The sequence below is a fragment of the Erinaceus europaeus genome, chromosome 3, assembly GCF_950295315.1.
Source record: "Erinaceus europaeus chromosome 3, mEriEur2.1, whole genome shotgun sequence".
Lineage (NCBI taxonomy): Eukaryota > Metazoa > Chordata > Mammalia > Eulipotyphla > Erinaceidae > Erinaceus > Erinaceus europaeus.
In genome coordinates, this window is record NC_080164.1 from 84,579,700 (window position 1) to 84,597,087 (window position 17,388).

The 17,388-nt window shown below is 50.9% G+C and overlaps 1 protein-coding gene and 1 long non-coding RNA gene across 3 annotated transcripts in view; one reads left to right on the forward strand and one right to left on the reverse strand.

Annotated features, from left to right (window-relative positions):
- Positions 1–1,284: 1,284 nt before the first annotated feature.
- On the reverse strand, positions 1,285–8,110 carry POU3F3 (POU class 3 homeobox 3). Of its 2 annotated transcripts, none has more exons than XM_060187608.1 (2): positions 7,737–8,110; positions 1,285–7,548 (listed from the first exon to the last, which is right to left on the reverse strand). In XM_060187608.1, exon 2 carries the CDS (start codon positions 6,854–6,856, stop codon positions 5,384–5,386), a length of 1,473 nt encoding a protein of 490 aa, XP_060043591.1. In that variant the 5' UTR covers positions 6,857–7,548; positions 7,737–8,110; the 3' UTR covers positions 1,285–5,383. The 2 variants fall into 2 exon arrangements, with proteins under 2 accessions (XP_060043591.1, XP_060043590.1); XM_060187607.1 differs by having other exon boundaries at positions 1,285–7,609.
- Positions 8,111–10,739: 2,629 nt separating this feature from the next.
- LOC132537511 (uncharacterized) overlaps positions 10,740–17,388 on the forward strand; it is a 47,867-nt gene continuing 41,218 nt past the window's right edge. The window contains exon 1 of the long non-coding RNA XR_009548974.1: positions 10,740–10,868. This is a non-coding gene — a long non-coding RNA (uncharacterized LOC132537511). The remainder of the gene's footprint in view (positions 10,869–17,388) is intronic.

The window sequence follows — 17,388 nt, forward strand, 5'->3', positions numbered from 1 at the left end:
GCCAGTTGTCTTTTCCCCAGACACCTCTGAGGTCACTTCCAGAGCTGGCTGATTATTCCTAGGAAGGACCAGACTGGGGAAGGTCGCTGACCACAGCCTGCCAGAAGCCCAGGCCACCACTGCTGGCCGGCAGTGACATCATAGGCTCCTGGTTGCCACGCTCACAGCCCATCTTTGCGGACACAGGAACCAACGCGGATGTGAAATCGAGAATGAAAGAGACAGTAATCAAATTAATAGGCCATGAGCTGGGGCTAACAAAATCAAAGAATCTGATTACACAAGTACACCCCCCTACCCACATCTCTGCAGCCTCCATCACTCCCCGCCTTTCAGATTCAGCACTGTTTCCTTTCTTAGACTAGAGTTCAGGAGAGCCCTTCTCACTTCCTACTCTCACCAGAGCCCCCCTGATTTCTTTACTGAAATTGAGATCAAGCCCATGCTGGGACTGGGCAGCCAAAGCAGGTCTTATGGGTGACCTCCAGGCCCTCAAAGCAGCTGCCTTAAGGAACTGGGGTAACCAAGTTACCCACAGATCTTGAAGGCCCTGGGAGATGCCCCCTCCCAACTCCTTACACAGAATCACTCTGAACACCTGAGTTGTTCACCAACAGCAAATGAAGAAAAAGGGTCTTCACTCATAACCATTTTAAAAGGATCATAGTAACAACAGCAACAACACAGTCAACATATTTTTTCCCAGTGTCCCCTTGTTCCTGGGTCACCGAGACTCTTCACACACTTAGTTCTCTTGTAGGCACCCCCCCCCCCCCCCAGTCAGTATGTCTGAGCAGCAGCAGGTCCTAGGTAGGTCGCTCGCACATGGCCTCTGCTCTGACAGTTTCAGTTGCTCATGTGCATCTCGGCTGGGGACAAATCTGTTTAATTTCTGTTCTTCTACCTTGAAGGAAGAAAAACCACAGCACCAGGTCCACCTCCCTAGACCTTGCCTTTCTAGTCAGCATCTAGTGCCAAGACTTGTTGCATCCATTTTAGAGCTTGATTAATTACCCTGGAACTTGGGCAAACTACACTCCAGGTGGAGGGAGTGCTTCTTCCTTCAATTTAGCTCTGAAAGCTCCAAGTTACATAGAGCTGACTCTATTTACATACAAATTGGTGCGGATGCCCACCTCTTAAAAATTCCTTTTTTGGGGGGTATAAATGTATAAAAGTGTCATTTTTGATTTAGCTTGAAGAGGTCGATCATTTATTACAAAAATAAACGAATAAATACAACAGTGTTTTGCTGCTTCCAACAGGATAAATACTTTACAAATATAGAATCTCAAAAAACAAAATTTAATTGTTAAATTATTTAAAATAGTACACACATCGATAAAACTATCCATAGTATATGCTGCATTTCATATTAGAACCAATTACTCTCAGAATGTTGAAACCCATTCTTACAAAACAGATTAGGAGCATGGTAATGAGCAGACACTGGGAACTACAGGGGAAGCAAAAGCGATCTCTAAGGTCAATCACGAACAGTTCTAGTTTGGAACAAAGAAGCAGTCCTTGCCTAAATACTTAGAAAATAAAAGGCAGAGCAACAACAGTCAAGTGACTGTTTTAAATACACCTTGAATGATTTATCACCCAGACTCGCAGGAGATAGGGTGAAGGAGATGGCAGAGGCTGAGGCAACTGATGGAGCGCCCCAGGAGACCTCAGACTCTAAATGGGCCTAGTTTGGGATTAGCCAGATTGATGGAACAGAACTTTGCCACTTTCCTTTGGGTTCCAAGGGGGAAGAGAGGGTGGTTTGAAATGGAGGGAACAAATGGGGCACTTTACGAAGCACAAGACACTTGCGCTGCAAAAGAACACAATGGTCAAATTCATTAAAAGGATCTGGTGATACGTAACAATATTTGCATTATTTACATGTGTAACAATACAAGCCAGAACACAAAACCTCTCAGTTATAACCACCCTCTTTTGTTTCTCAACCCATGAATTTCATTTTGTAAACATAGTCGAATGGTTGATTTAAAAAAAAATATGGAGTACATGCTTTAGCTCACTTTCAAAACTGCAAAGTAAGGAAATAGAACAAACTGACTTTGTCTAGTTTCTTTTCTCCAATGAAGAGTCAGTCATCCTGGCCCCCCTGAATCAAGGCTTCTTCCAGAGGAATCCAAAAGGTGGCTTTTTAGCAGCACACGGTGTGAAATCTAAAGTCAGTTCTTTTCTTGCTGGCCAAATTAAGTAAGCAGACGCCTTTTAAATTTTTAAACAGACCCATTCTCAGTCTACTCAATGACCACCATTCCTACAGGGAGGACAGGATCTCATCTCACGTGCCAAGAGTATCCACCAGATAAAAACAACCACACCCAAACCTCAGCTTTCCAATGAGACCAGCTTTGCTTCCCCACCATCAAACTAACAGACAAACCTTTGCCTCAGGAACTTTGTCTCCCCCTCCTCCTTCCCCACCTTGGCTGTAAATTCACTGGGCAGAGAGATTACAATGGAAACAGAAAAAGGAATCAAGAAGGTAAAGTTGTAGTTTCTTGCTTTTCTTTCTTTTTTAATTCTCTGTTTAATCAATATGGCCTTTTTCAGATTTCACAAATCAAAATGATTGTGACTTTTTTTTTTTTTAGGACGATTTGGTGTTTAAAATAATGCAAACCAATATAACAACCATCTGGCCCGGCTTGATTTATGGAGGTGACACAGTGTCTGTCTGGAAGAAATAACTGTTCCTTGTTGTCTCACAGTTTTCCTGGTTTTTCTTTTAACCCCTTCATCAATATCATATGAAGGAGTGGAGATGAGTAGGCAAAAAGTGAGTGACAGTTACATGAGATTGGAGGGCAGTCAATCTACAAAACCTTTACTCTATCACATGCTATGGACTTAAAATAAAAATACAATGTGAGGGGACTCAAAACTAAGTAGAGATTTTTGCATCCTTAGTATTCACAACCAGAGGCATTACACTTTCATTTTCCCCAGCTTGTAAATATTGATTCATGTACAATTGCACCATCTGAAGATATTTAAATTGATACACCTTAACACTTGATAAATGAGACCACTCTGCAGGATTATCTAAAGAGTGATCAAAAAAAGGAGGGGGGAGAAACAAATGAAAGGAAAAAACAAAAAGAAAAAGAAGAAGCTCACCCCCCCCCCTCCGCCCCAACAGCAGCACTAAAGAAGATACAAGATGACAGAGAGATGGAGAATCTTCAATTTGCACTAGTGATCACACTGAGGGTAATGCTGTGTGGTCTCATTCAGAATTTTTGTCTTTTAAGAAAGAGGAAGGAGGGGGGAAACTCAGCATAATACCTTAAGGTCAATCACATATAGTTATTGACAGAAGATAACGGGAATGGAAATATTTTATAGCCTTATAAGCTATTTTTTTTTTTTCGCAACCAGTAGTACTTGGAAAAAGGAAAGAGACATGTGATGTTGGGAACAAGAGGAAAAAAAGGTTTAAATAGGGGGTTAGGGTGGGCTTTATATTATTAACCATTAAGTTGGCACTTTTTTCTTTCTTTTTCCAGGTGAGATAGCCCAAATTTCTGATAAGGATTACAAAGGACACAAGCATCTTGGAGAAAAGGGCTATTATCTGGGTAGTCTCACCTAAGAACACCCAATAAAATGAAGGGAGAAAAAAATATTGTGAGACCTACAGACTACTTACTGCCTTAGGTATGGCTATGACATGAAATCACTAGCAGTTCCTGAAATGTCTGTCCTGTGCTCCAAATTTCTAGATTCCCCTTTAACTGGAGCAGATTCTGCTTCCTCAATGCTATTACTTAGGGATTTGCATTAGTAAAAATATATATTTATATATTTTTTTCTAAAGGTCTTTCCACACAGTGTTTATGTATCAGACAGAGACTATTTCATTCTAACAAATTTATTTTCTCCATCAGCTCTTACGGAATCACTACTCAAATTAAATTACAATCAAATGATCACATCAAAAGATACCCTTATTACCTAACAACTGTCCATATTTTTTTTTCATTTCATTTTGATTTGTGCTCGTCTGAAAAAAACACGTAATACAAGATCTGGGGAAAAATAAATTACCGTTTTGCAGCAGTTCATAAGTATTCTGAATAAAATATTAAAAGAAGTCATTTAATGAAAATATAAAGCAAATTTTTTTTTAGATCGACAACGGATCTAACAATTCTATATTGCCGTCTTTTGAAAAGTCTTGTTTATTAAAACCTACCAAAAACACTGCTTGGAAATGGCAGTATTATAGAATCATATCCACAGCACCCATTCAATCAGAGTTGGCAACGGACTGAGGAGAGAGTTCAGGGAAGCGCAGCGGCTGGTGCTTAGTCTTTCTAAATCCCTTTCTCTGGAGTCAGTCCAGAAATAAAAAATAAAAAATATTAATAAAAAAAATATGAGCGGTGGAATCTCTAGGCCTCTAGGCAGCGGTGAAGCACAGGGCTTGTGCAAGGGCCTCGCCTCGCTCCCTGACCAGCCCTCCGAAGCCCCTGAGGGCCGCCACCTCTCCTGTGTGGACAGTCCCCTTCTTCCTCGCCCTGTGCTCTGGCACGATGCTTTTTATTTCCAAGGTTACTTTAAGGATACTTGTTCTTTCTCTTTTGGCTTGGCTATTCAGTCTGGTTATTTCGGAAGATGTGGATTTCTTTAAAAAAATTATTGGAGACTTCTCTTCTTCTTCTTCTTTTTCTTCTTCTTCTTTTGTCTTGCATTTCTGAGTTGCTGTGTTGTTTCCCCAAGAAAAACAGGGTCCCAGAGCAGAGTCAGCCCCTGATTAAACCGATGCTTCTGCTATATCTCTCAGGTTGCTCCCAGCACAGAAAGTTTCACTTTGGAGGATCACTTTGGACAGCCCTTTGGACCTTTGGAGTGAGGGAGTGTGGCGGTGGTGGTGGTGGTGGTGGTGGGGCGGGCAGGAGAAGGGGATGCAGCGGGAGCTGTCCACCGCAGCCTGTGGGACTTGTAACAGTGGGAGTGCAGTTAGGGTTCCCTAGGCATCTTCACCCTTCTTGGAGAAAAAAAAAAAAAAGCACAACTCAAAAAAAAAAATTGAGTGAAAGAGAAAGGAATAGCAACACCACCACAATAAAGACAGGCTCTCCTGATCCGCTTGCTTGATCTATATGCATAGAAAACAGTCTGGGTGTTTATTATGCTCCTTTCCTACCCTCATTTCTTGGGTTATAGAAAGAGGGGGGGAAAAACGTCCCCTTGGCCCTTCTCTTCCGTTCTCCTAGCAGGGCGAGGATGCATGTCTTTGGGCGGAGGGAGGGCGGCTGCACGGCCCCAGGGCGAGCTCTGCGCATGGCGGCAGGGCTGGGCTGGGCAGCGGGGGCGGTGGCGCTGACAGTGGCGGCAGGGCGGCCTGGCCTCACTGCACGCTAGTCTGTAGCCCGTGGTGTGGTGGTGGCGTGTCTGCGCTCACCGTGCCCACCTGCGAATACACATCGTCTGGCGTCTGCTGCTGGATGCCCGGCGGCGTCATGCGCTTCTCCTTCTGCCGTCGGTTGCAGAACCACACCCGCACCACCTCCTTCTCCAGCTGCAGACTGTCGGCCAGGTTGGTGATCTCCTGTGCCGAGGGCTTGGGGCACTTCAGAAAGTGGCTCTCCAGAGCGCCCTTGACGCTCACCTCGATGGAGGTCCGCTTCTTGCGCTTGCGGCCCTGCGCCGCGATCTTGTCGATGCTCGTGGGGCTGCCGGTGCTCGAGTCCGCCTCCTCCAGCCACTTGTTCAGCAGTGGCTTGAGCTTGCACATGTTCTTGAAGCTCAGCTGCAGGGCCTCGAAGCGGCAGATGGTGGTCTGAGAGAAGACGTTACCATACAGGGTGCCGAGTGCCAGCCCCACGTCGGCCTGCGTGAAGCCCAGCTTGATGCGTCGCTGCTTGAACTGCTTGGCGAACTGCTCCAGGTCGTCGGATGTCGGCGTGTCCTCGTCTGAGTGAGGGTCGTGGCTGTTGAGTCCAGGCCCCGCGCCGCTGCTGCTGTGGTGCGGGGGCCCCTGCGCGTGGTGCGGGTGCGGCGGGTGGGGGTGCGCGTGGTGGTGGTGGTGGTGGTGGTGCTCGGCCAGCTCGGGCGTGTCCCCACGCACCAGCCCGGGGTGCACCAGGCTCTGCGCGCCGCCGCCCGCACCACCGCCGCCACCGCCGGGCCCCGGGGGCGCGCTCAGCATGCCGTTCACCGTGAAGCCCCCGGGCTGCGAGTACAGTAGGCCCTGCGGTGGTGGCTGCTGGCCCCCCGCCATGGACGGCAGGTGCGCGGCGGCGGCGGCGGCAGCGGCTGCGGCAGCGGCTGCGGCGGCTGCGCCCCAGCCTCCAGGGTGGCCCTGGTGCGGTGGTGGCGGCGGGGGCCCGAGGTGCGGCGGGCCTCGGTGGTGCAGCGCGGTGCCGGCGTGCAGGTCGTCGCGGCCCGCGCCGCCCTTCCCGTCGGGGCCCTGCGGCGGCGGCGGCTGAGGCTGCTGCGGGCTGCCCGCCATGCCCACCGCGCTGCCCGACCACGGCGAGCTGGCCTCCACAGCGGCGGCTGCGGCTGCGGCTGCGGCTGCAGCGTGCGGCAGGGCCGTGACCCACTGGTGTGCGTGGCTGAGCATGTGGCCGCCGTTGCTGGCGGCCATGGCCCCCTGCATGAACTCGCTCTGCACCATCTTCACCGAGGCCGGGTCCCCCCGGTAGGCACCGGAGCTCACGGCTGCGCTGCCCGGCTGCATGCCGCCCCCACCGCCCCCAGCGCCGCCCCCCGCGCCGCCGCCCCCGCCGCCGCCAGCCGCCGCGTCCGAGTGCACAATGGAGCCGGCAGCCAGCAGGCTGCTCCCGGGCAGGTAGGGGTTAGATGCCGCCGTGGCCATGCCGCTCCGCTCCCGCCACCCCACCGCCGCCACGGCCGCCGCTGCCGCGCTCCCGCCCCCCCGCCCCGGGGCCCGGCCTGCCCTGCCGCCGCCGCCGCCGCCTCCCGCGCCGCCGCCGCCCCCGGCTGCAGCTGCAAGGCCGCTCGGCAGGGCGCGGGGGTGGCCGGGCCGCCTCGGTCAGCAGCAGCAGCAGCAGCAGCAGCAGCCGCCGCCGCCGCGCTCCGGGGAGGGGGGCTCGGCGCCCGGGGCGCGCTCCGTGGCCGCCCCCTTCAGGGGGGGTCGTGGCCGCCCCCCAGCCCCGGCGCGGCGGGCTCGCTCCAGCGGGGCTCGCCGGGCGGGGCGCCGGCCTGCGCCTGCCTGTCCTGGGGCGCTGGCGGCTCCGTCCACCTGCTGAGTGAGGGTTTCACAGGAGACAACAAAGGGCGGCCGAGACTCCGGCGCTCGGCCCCGAGCCTCCCCTCCGTCGCTGGCCGCTCTGCTGCTCAGCGGCACATTTGGAGTCGCCAAACTTTTCGGGTCCCGGAAGGCGTGGCGTTGCGGGCTGCGGCGCGGGCGGAGAGGAGAGGAGAGGAGAGGCGGCCTCTGGGTCTCCCCCTGCGGTCCTCTCGTTTCAAGTTTGGGTCTGTCCTAGGAAAACTTCTTGCGATGGTGCATTGCTCTCAAGTTGTTATTGCCGGTGCTCTGGGCAGCCTCTGAAACAAGAGTTCTTTTTCATTCTCCTCGCAACAGTCACAGTCTGGTGCGACATCTTTCCTTGTGGGCAGAGATTAGGAGACAAATAGAACAAGGAAGAAGAAGCAGGAGGAAAAAAATCGAACAGGAGGAAAAAAATTCAGAATAATAAAAAAAAAATAAAACAACGAAGTCGAAGGGCTGTTACCTTGTAGCTGAGCGGTGGGATGATTGGTGTTTTATTTTTTTCCCAGCAGTTGTCTGGAGGAGGAGGTGGTGGAGGAGGAGTGCATTGGTGGAGGTGGAGGTGTGTGTGTGCATAGAGGGTCCTGGAGACACTAGCAGCTCCGGCGGGGAGGGTGCACCGACGGCGCGGGCCGGGCCGGAGCGGAGTTGCGGAGGAGCTCGCTCAGTGCCCAGGTTCGCGCCCTCTGTCCCTCGCTCACTTCCCGCTCCCGCCCGCTCGCTCTCTGCGCCCTCCTCGCCTGCCCGCTGGCTCCGGGATCTGACAGCTCGCTCTCTGTCCCTCCCTCTCGGAGCAGGGACTGTCGAATGTTTACCCTCAGCAGCAAGCGCGCACCCACCACCACACTTTCCCAAATACAAGGAAGTCGGGCGCCAGGGGCCCCGCTGATTGGCTACCCGCTGGGTGATTGGCAGGTCCAGAATGACTGGCTCCGGACGAGCGGCCCCCCTTCCGGCCGTTCCGATTGGTTGCTTTTTAATTTAGGCAGCGCGTCGTAGGAGCTAGAAACCTGCCCCCCCCTCGGCTCCTGGGCGTCGGCCCCGCCCCCGCCCCCGCTCCTCCCCCTCCCCCTCCTTTGCCCCCTCCGCCACTTTCTCCTCCCCGCCCCTCCCCCGCCCCCTCCGCAGCAGCTTAACTCTTCGCGGCCGGTGGAGCTGCGGGTGCCCCCTCTGCTGCTGGGGCTACCGCGGTGGGGCCCCGAGCTGGAGGAAGGGGCTGATCGCCGGCAGGGAGGGAGGGGGGAGGGAGTCAGGAGGGAAACCAAAGGAAGGGGGTGTCCCGGAAGATTGCAGTCCCTCCGTTGCAGCTAAAGCTGCGTGGTGTGGCCGCCCTCCAGCACCCCCACCCCTGCAGGTCTCCTCGATTTGTCAAGCGCGCGGCTGGGACGCACCATTCATGCTGATGATGCCCAGAGGCTGCCGCGTCCCCAGCGGTGGCAAACTCCCCCTCCCTCACTGCTAACCCACCCCCCATCCCGCGGTCGCCAGCTTCCTCTCCGCCTCGTCAGGGGTGTTGAGCAGGGGGGCTGCAGGCGCTGGGGGCTCTAGCCTCGGCCTCGCTCCCGGCACCTCCGCCTTGGCCACTTGGCGCGGCCCCCTTTGTTTAAGTTCGCGGATGCCATCGCTCGCTGAGGGGGTGCTGCCGCTGGGTCTCACGCCCCCCTCTGCCCTCCCCCAGCCCCGCGGTCTCGGGGCGCCCGCCTTCACCGAGCGCGCGTGCCCTTGTGAGTTTGCAGGGTGCATGCCTGCCAGAGCCTTGCGCTCTGTTTGCAAAGCGGTCCGCCCGACCTTTCCCCATAGCTCCAGCGTGTAAGTGCCTTGCAGCCCCCCAGTGACTCGAGGGGTCCCCGCTGCACGGAGTCGGCCTGAGGGACGGAGCTCGGAAGCTCACAGCGTGTGTGTGTGCGTGTGTGTGTGAACACCCACCCAAATAGGGAATAGATTTCTCTGTCCTAAGTGCTGGGGCTTCGCTTGCAAGATATTCTTAGCCCTGGGGATGCTTCAATGCCGATGATTCCTCCCTGTTCTGTTTTAGAGCGGTCTGCACGGCAGCCGGGACGGGAAAGGACAGTTTCGGAGCTCACCCCGCTGAAAGAGTTAAGGCTGGCGGGCGGGATGGGGATGGAGATGCAGGGGGAGGAGGCAGCAGGGAGGCAGGAGAAGCGGGTGTGTGTGTGTGTGTGTGGGGGGGGGGGGGGGGACGCGGCCAAGCGGAAACGCAGAGCAGGGGCACCTCGGCGAACCTAGAAGAGAGAGAGAGAGAGAGAGAGAGAGAGAGAGTGGCAACGAAAACAAGGGCAAATTGAACCCTCCTCGGGGATTGCCAGTGAAGCAGCCTAGCTCGGACGATCAATAAACGCGTGGTTTCCAGGGGCGGGGTGCTTGCACCCCGCAGCTCCAACCGCCAGGGCGGCCTCCGGGCAGCCCCTGGCCGGTCCCCCCGGCGCTGGAGGTGGCAGCAGGCCTGAGCGCTCTCAGGTGGCGGGGCTCCCCACTCCTCTGTCCTCCCGCCCGGCTGATCCTCTCCCTAGTTCTGTGGCGCTTGTGCGACCTCCGAGTGGTAACAGGACCCCCCCCCCCCCCCAATCTGTGTAGGCGCTGGTTCAGCTCCGGCATCCCGGGGCTAGGGGTGTGGGGTGGGGGTGGGGCTGGGGGAGAGACCATCGTATGTAGTTCGGGGCCGAGCCACGAGCAGAGCCCAAGGTGTTGCCCTCAGAGGCAGAGGCTAGCAACCCCAGACAGAAGGGACTGTTCCCCCCTCGGCGTCCTCCCAGGTCCTTCGTTCAGATTTATGTATCCAGACGCAGAGCCCGCAAAGATAGAACACAGATTTCATTGAATCAATCTGGGATCTCCAGGTGCAGACGTTTGGATAGTCCGTGCCAGCACCCCCGTGTTTGCCTTTCCTGCCGATTTTGCTTGGATCCGGCTCAAAAAACCGAGAGTCTCGTGGTTTTGTTTACACTGAATGGGAGCACAGGAACCGAGCCACGGGGCCGCCTTTCATTAATATACAGTGAGGATTTTGTCTAAATTACTGCTATGGGTTTCACAGAGCGCGCTTTCAAAAGCAGTCTCAGGTGGTCCCCTGAAACGTGAGCGCGCCTCTCAACAGAGATCCACTTTCTTTCTTTTCAAGGAGGGTGTGCGGGCTTTAGTGGGGGGGAGGCCCCCCCCAAAGCGCTGTGCTCTCCTGGGTAGTAGAAATGCTTGTCTTTTCCTAGGTCTGACCCCCTTCGTTCCCCCCCACCCCCTTTCTTGGTACTTAGTTTTTCAGTAGCTCCCCAGCTCCCCCACCTCCACGGTCCCCCTCCCTTTGGGGAGTGTGATTGTTTTGTCTGGGGGAAAAAAAACCAAAGTATATAACAAGGGGAGAACAGTTAGTGCTGATTTTCATTTGCATACATTTTCATATATTTTGGTGAAAAGAATAGAATAGTAGAGTGCTGGGCTTAGTGGAGTCAGTGTAAAGAGAGTGCTGTGGATACGCCGGTTCTGGGGAGTTGAGAATATGCCTTCCTCACCCCCAGTCACCTTAAACAGTAACAATAAAAAACATCTCTTATTTTTAAACCTAGCCTTGGAAGTTTGCTCGGTAAGTTTTTTTTTTTTAATTCTCTTTCTCTGCTTTCTCTTTCTCTCCCCCATTCTTTTCTGGGTTGTTTATGCTCTTGGAGGATAGCGAGAGCTTAATTTCAAGGCTCCAGACAAGAGAGGCTTCACCCAGCAACTGCTAGAAAGGAAGGAAGGAAGGAAGGAAGGAGGGAAAAAGTGTATTAAGGGAGGGGGGAGGTGGTGGGGTGGGAGTGACAAATGCAACCCATGCAACCCTGCTAAAATCTTACATAAAAAGATGGATGGACTCCAAAAACCTTAGCTGCTAGATGCTTTACTTTGAGGGGTGGGGGGAAGGTGTACTAGAGGGCTAAGGATTTTAATTGTTGATTGGAATGGGGGAGGGGAGTCTGAAGGAAGAAAAGATTGAGAGGCATGCAATGCAGTATTATAAACATTTCTTTTTTTTCCTTTTTTTTTTTGTGTGTGGTGTAATTAGTGTTTTGGTGGTGAGCTGTGTGCACTTGTCTGGGGTGGGGGTGGGGAGGGGAACCCCATTGAGAAGGGGGGATGGAGTGTGGGAGAGAGGGGGCCTGGCAAAGGGAGAAGAAGAAAACCGGTGGGCGAGAGGCAGGAAGTCAGGGGCCCCATGGCAAGCGTGGTGTGCGGGGAACCCGGGTGGGAGGTTGGAGCCTCCTGCCTGGGTAAGTGAAAGTCCATTTGAAAGGGTTTTTAGTCACCGCCAATAACCAGGACACCCTCCACTTTTTTATCCCCCCTCCCCAAGAGGCTGGAGTTTGACATCATAAACTAGATTTGACTTTGCTTTCCAGTTTTGACAGCCAGCCTTTCTCTCCCTCACCCCCCCCAACCTTGCCATGGGCTCTGGGTTTAATCAAAACCGGGGGCTCAGATCCTTAGGGGATATTGTTACTTCCAGAAATGTGACTGGACAAGGAGGTAGGCCAGGTCCAAGCCTGCATGAGCACCTCACCTAGTGACAGGGGCTGGCCTGAAGAGAATGTTGTAAGCTCCTTGGTTTTGTTTTCTAAGGAATCTGCATTTTGGGAAGAGGGTGGTAGTGGTGATTGTGTGACTATGGGGCAGAATTCAATGGCTGGTGTTTTATTTTACTTGGGTAGTCTGAGCACCTTGCAATTTAAAAACATGTAGTTTCTTGGAAACTATGGATGCCAAATCAATGAAGTGGTTTGTAAGGAGGGAGGAAGAGGTTTCAATGGACGGGGGAGGAATGGCCAGTTTCCCACTCCTTGTTTACGTGCCTGGCAGCGTTGCTTTTGACTGGGGTTAACTCTCTCTGCTCCATTGGACCAGATGCCATATAGAGCTGCTCCCTGAAGATCATTTGTTTCCTTGATGGGGAACATTTCTGAGCAGAGCATATTGGTTGCCATAGAGAAAGAAATAAAAGGAAGAACACTAGTCACATTAAGCTATATGTTTGTGCACTGGGCTTTACATAAAAGGACCTTGGTTCAGCCAAAGAGAAGAAGCCAAACTAGAGATATCTAGTTCCACTAAAACTCGTTGTATTTTGTTTTGGACTTTAGCAGTTGAAACATATAAGCTAATTTTATTGGTTGTTGTTAATTTTATATGACACGGTTTACTGAACAAAATAAACTTTGCAAGTACCCAGGAGTAGCTCCAGTGACTTGTCAGCAGGGGGCGCACTGACTCGTCTTTGAAGGGACTGAGCAAAAAAAAAAATGTAGCTGTTTCTAAAGCAAATCTTATCCCAACTTACCAAAGCCCACCCCTTCTATGCATATTTCTAATGCGGGTGGATTCATTGCATAACACAGAGTTTTAAAATATGAGGACAATATCCTCCTCATCTTTGACCCACTCAGGTTTGCAAAAAGGCCTGGAAAGAAATACAGTTCAAAATGCATGTATCTGTTTCTCTTAGTGAAGTTTGTAGAGGACTGGAAGACTGAACTGATTGCAAAAGCAAGCACATTAAAATTAGTGAGAGGATACAATAAGACTTAGATTTTTAGAAGCTACTTTTCAGACTATTTTTTTAATGGTAGGAAACAAAATGCAGCCCAATGTCTGATCTATTAAATCATGAATATTCTTCACGCCAGTCCATGCTCTGACAAATACTAAATAAAACCCCAACTTTTGCACACTTAACCAAAGCATCCCAGATCTCCTTTTAGTCTATATACATCTAATAGTTACTTGAGCTTTTGTTACCAGCTCATAGTTGCTGAAACATTTTGAGTTGTCCTGGAAAGGTTAACAAGAGAAAGAGAACTACAAAATTGCTGTCAGTTAGGAAGCACCTTTGGGCTTGAAACTTCTTGACACAGTATTACTTAAACACAGTTAAAAAATAAAACTTGGGCTAGAACACACAGTCCTCGGTGCCCCCCCCCCCATTCCTCTGAAAAATTTCTGACACTTGCAAGTGAAGATGACAATTGGATTGAAGCAAAGGTTGCGAAAAGATAGGTGGGAAACTTCCTGAAACAGTGCCGGGCAAAATCCTGACCAGGTCTGAAGAATGAGTCAGTTAGTTACGAACAGTTTTCCCAAAAAGGTTTATAGTGCATAATGACAGAAGGGAGGTGGCTGGAAGTGAGAAGCTGACTTTTGTGGTTCAATAGCTGGGCACACCTGTGAATGTATTACAGATCCTGTGTTTTGGAAGGGACACTTTTCAGGAAATCTTCACCCACCCACCCCCACCCCCAGCCCAGAAAGAGGAGGGAATGAAGCCTTTTTTGTCTTTCTAACTCCCCTCCTAGCCAACCAGGCTCTAGCCTTGAGAAATTTGGCTTTGGAAGTAACTTTTGAAAGGAAAGGTTTGGATTTCAATCTTAGATTTCATCTAAGAGAGATCCAAAGCTGATGGGAATAATCCAAGCAAAAGAGACATGCTAAAATATTTTAATGTCATCATTTTCACCTGTGGGTGTTAGTATTTGGAGGCAGAGGATGTAGTGTGGTATCAGTGCTCATAAAAAAAAGAGAAAAGTATAAGGTTGAGGAAACTGTAATTTGAGTCCAAAACATTGTTTTTTCTTCAGCTCACTGGACATTTCAGACAAAAGCCTTTGGGAGCAGGTCCACATTAACTGTACCGTTGCCTCAAAGCTGTAGCTTACTTTGGGCCAATAAGTGCATTTAAAATTTATTAAGGAGAGAGGAAACTTCTATTTAGCATGGTAGTTCACAGAACAAACAAACAACAACAACAACAAAAAACACTAGTGGAGCAAGGATTGTATATATTTGTAGCATTTTTGGTCTCTTTTTTTTCATGAGATCTGTGATTTTTTTTCCTCTTTCCTTTTTTTTTTGTCCTCCAAAAATACTTAAAAAAAAAAAACAGAAAGATGATCGGCTTCATGGGGGTGGGGTGGGGTGAAGGTGGGGGGTGGGGGAGGGATGAGACACAGTCTTTTGGTAGTGGGAATGGTGTTTATGTACACTCCTGTATTAATTTGTAGTCATATAAAAAACAAAGAAAAATGGCTTGCCTCTCAAGATGTATATTATCCTATGTTATCAAAAGCAAGAGAAAACACAAATTTGGGACAAAGCAACAAGTTAATTTTAGAACTCGAGAACTGGTCTGTTGAAGAGACCTTTTACAGATTCTGCAGTGTTGTGAAGACGGAAAGAGTCAAGCTGGGGGTGAATTAAGAATTAGGATCCAAAGTGCTGGGCAGAGAGACAGGCTATTGCTGGCTGAGAATCTTGAACTTGTATTTGCCGATGGAGAGCATGAGGAGCATTACCTGGGTCAGATGTGTAAAGCAGAAGTGAGTATTGACTCATTTTCTTCCATTTTTGAAGGAGAAGGCACTCTGCACAGCAGTATAGAAGCACATCGGCCTGCGCAAGTAGAAAGGAAATAGCAGGCAAACTCACAGTCCACACTGGGTACTATATACAAAGGGAAGAACTCCTCAGCCCTAGCTCTTGGGTAGAAAGGAGTTATTTGTTCCCTTAGTAGTACATAGATTATTTCTTGGCCTTGTTGTCTTATGAAGCTTACTCAGAGTAACGCCCTAACTCCCCCCACCCTCCACTCTAGTCCTTTGTATCACTTTGGTAACTGACTTAGCTACTCAGTTTTTTTTTTTTTTTTCCTGAGATGGGTTGCAAGGAGCAATTGTGCATTCAGACACCCTGATGTTTTGGCCTAAGTAAGAAGCTATGCTTCTGGTGCTGCTAGGAGAGTTTTCAACACCAAGCCATTGCAAAGTGTGAAAGCTAAGGCACGCCAAGTTGGTCTCGGAGTGTATGCTTCCCTGAACTACCCCTTTCCAAGAGTTTGCTGCATGTGTGCACCTGACAAGTCTGACAGTGAAAGCCACTGGTCGCTCAGGAGGCCATGACTGACACAGTGATGGACTATCCTTTGCCTACTCTGCTCATCCCCACCCCCCCACCCAAACTTAAATGCACAGGGCCAAGTAACAGTAACAAGAGAGCATAGTTGAATGGCCAGGATGAAGATCATGATTTTTAAAAAACAAATGTGGGAATTTTCTAGTTAGAAAAATAACCTAAGTTCAGCTTAGTCTCTCCCTCCCTCTCTCTCTCTCTCTCTCCTCATTAAAAGAAATCCCCAGAAATAGTAACTCAGCGTCACCAGATGAGGTTCATAGAGTTTTAAGCTCCTGGTCCCAGCAGAATTGAACCTCTTCATTCTTGGTGTACTTTCCTTTTTCTTTTTCTTTTTTTTACCCAGGAATTTCCTGTCCTGTGCTCTTAAGTCTCCATTTGGGGCTGAACCAGGTAGTCTCCCCATGGCCAGCAGTTATCACGGCGCCCCTGAAAGCCATCCTGTACCATAGAATGTCTGTTTTATTTACTTTTTAATTAGAATTTTTTAAAAAATGTGAGCTCACCTATTGTCAGAGGAGCTGCGTTGCAAGGGATCAGGCTGAAGTCTGCTTTTTTTTTAATCTAGCCCTTAGGTGGTGTTTATACTTCTTCTAGAATTGTTGAAGCCACTGACCTCTTTCCTCCCTCCCTGAGCCCAGCCAGGACCCCTCATATTTAGATGGCACTGCAGGAATGTGTGGTGATAATTGTTCTCTTCTGAAATCCAGTACCACTACCCACGGGCACAGGATACTTCAAATAGCCTATGGTCTCCAGCCATATAATACCAGCAATGAAGTATCTCTGTGCAGTCTCAGGTAGTTCCCCTCAGTGACCTTGCTCGATGTAGCTTCAACACCTTGGTTGTTGGTCTCAACTTAGAAGTCAGGTGCTTGCCATCGCTTTTAACGCCCCAGTCTTCCTTCCAGATTTTCTATAGAGATCCGGGGTTTTTCTAGAAGACTCAAGGAGGGATGCTTACAGTGGTGCTCGATTGAAGTACAGTCTTCATTTACTGTAACATTAAGGTGCAGAAGCTCTCCAGACCAGATATGCCTTGTCCACAAGGTCGTGTTCCCTTTATTTTTATTTTTTAATTCACAGATACAGACAAAACACTATTTGGAGAAACACTGACTATTGAGGGATCCTAAGTTGGAAAACACTACAAACTCCTGGCCAGGGGAGCTGGCGAGCGGTTCCTATTCTGGGCGAGCGAGTCAGATTGGAACAGACCCTAGGAAGGTTTGCTTAGGGGACACCAACAGTCGGGGTCTCCCATCCGCGGCGGCAGGGTCCTCCTTCTTGCCCCTCCCTCCTGTGATTTGTGGTTCTGAAGAGTCGCTTCTGCCGAAGAGGCGGCGACTTTTGGGGTCCGAGGACCAAATTCCGTGTTTTCTGACTGCGTTTTATTCCATTGCAAGCGCACTTTGCATAATAAAATTAAGAGGATCTTACCACTAGCTCCCCCCCCCTCCGCCCCCTTTAAAATCCCTGAGCACTGTCTGCCCTTTGAGGTCTTAGAGGCTGTTATGTGAACATTCAGAGCGGCTTTCAGAAGTCGAATTAACCATTGCTTTTTCTCAGACACAGAAATGGAACGAGGTTCCAAAATAAATAAATAAATAAATAAAGCAGGGAAAAAGAGCAGAATGGTCAAGTGGAAGGGGGAAAATGCAGCATGGATAAGGAGACAGAGGGGGACAGGGAGAGGGAAGTCGGGTTGTAGGTCTGCGACGAGGTAAAAGCCGAGTCACCTTAGCAGGTCACTGGGCGCCCGGAGTGGGACGCGAGGACCTGGCCCTGGAGCTGGGTGCAGGCGGCGCAGGGTCTCTAGGCTCCGGCAGCCGGCAGGGAGAGCACAGTCCTGAGCCCCGCGCCGCCCGCTCGCTTTTGTCGCTGGCTTCTTTCGGCCGCGGCTCGCGGGGGGCTTTGTTCTGCCGGAGCTTGGCGGGACCCGACGCACCGCCACGTCCCCGCCCTCCACGAACTGGGGACGGCTGGGGTGGGGGTGGGGACTGGGAGTCGCGGGACGACGATCGGAGCAGCCGCGGCAGGAGCCTCGGAGTTTGGGTCTGCGCTCTCCGTAATTGAGCTGTTCCCCCTTCTTCCAGGGAGAAGGGTCGGGATTGCGTGGGAGGTGGTGGAGGGGTGAAATGGGCGTCGGTTCCCAGTCCCTGGCTAGGGCG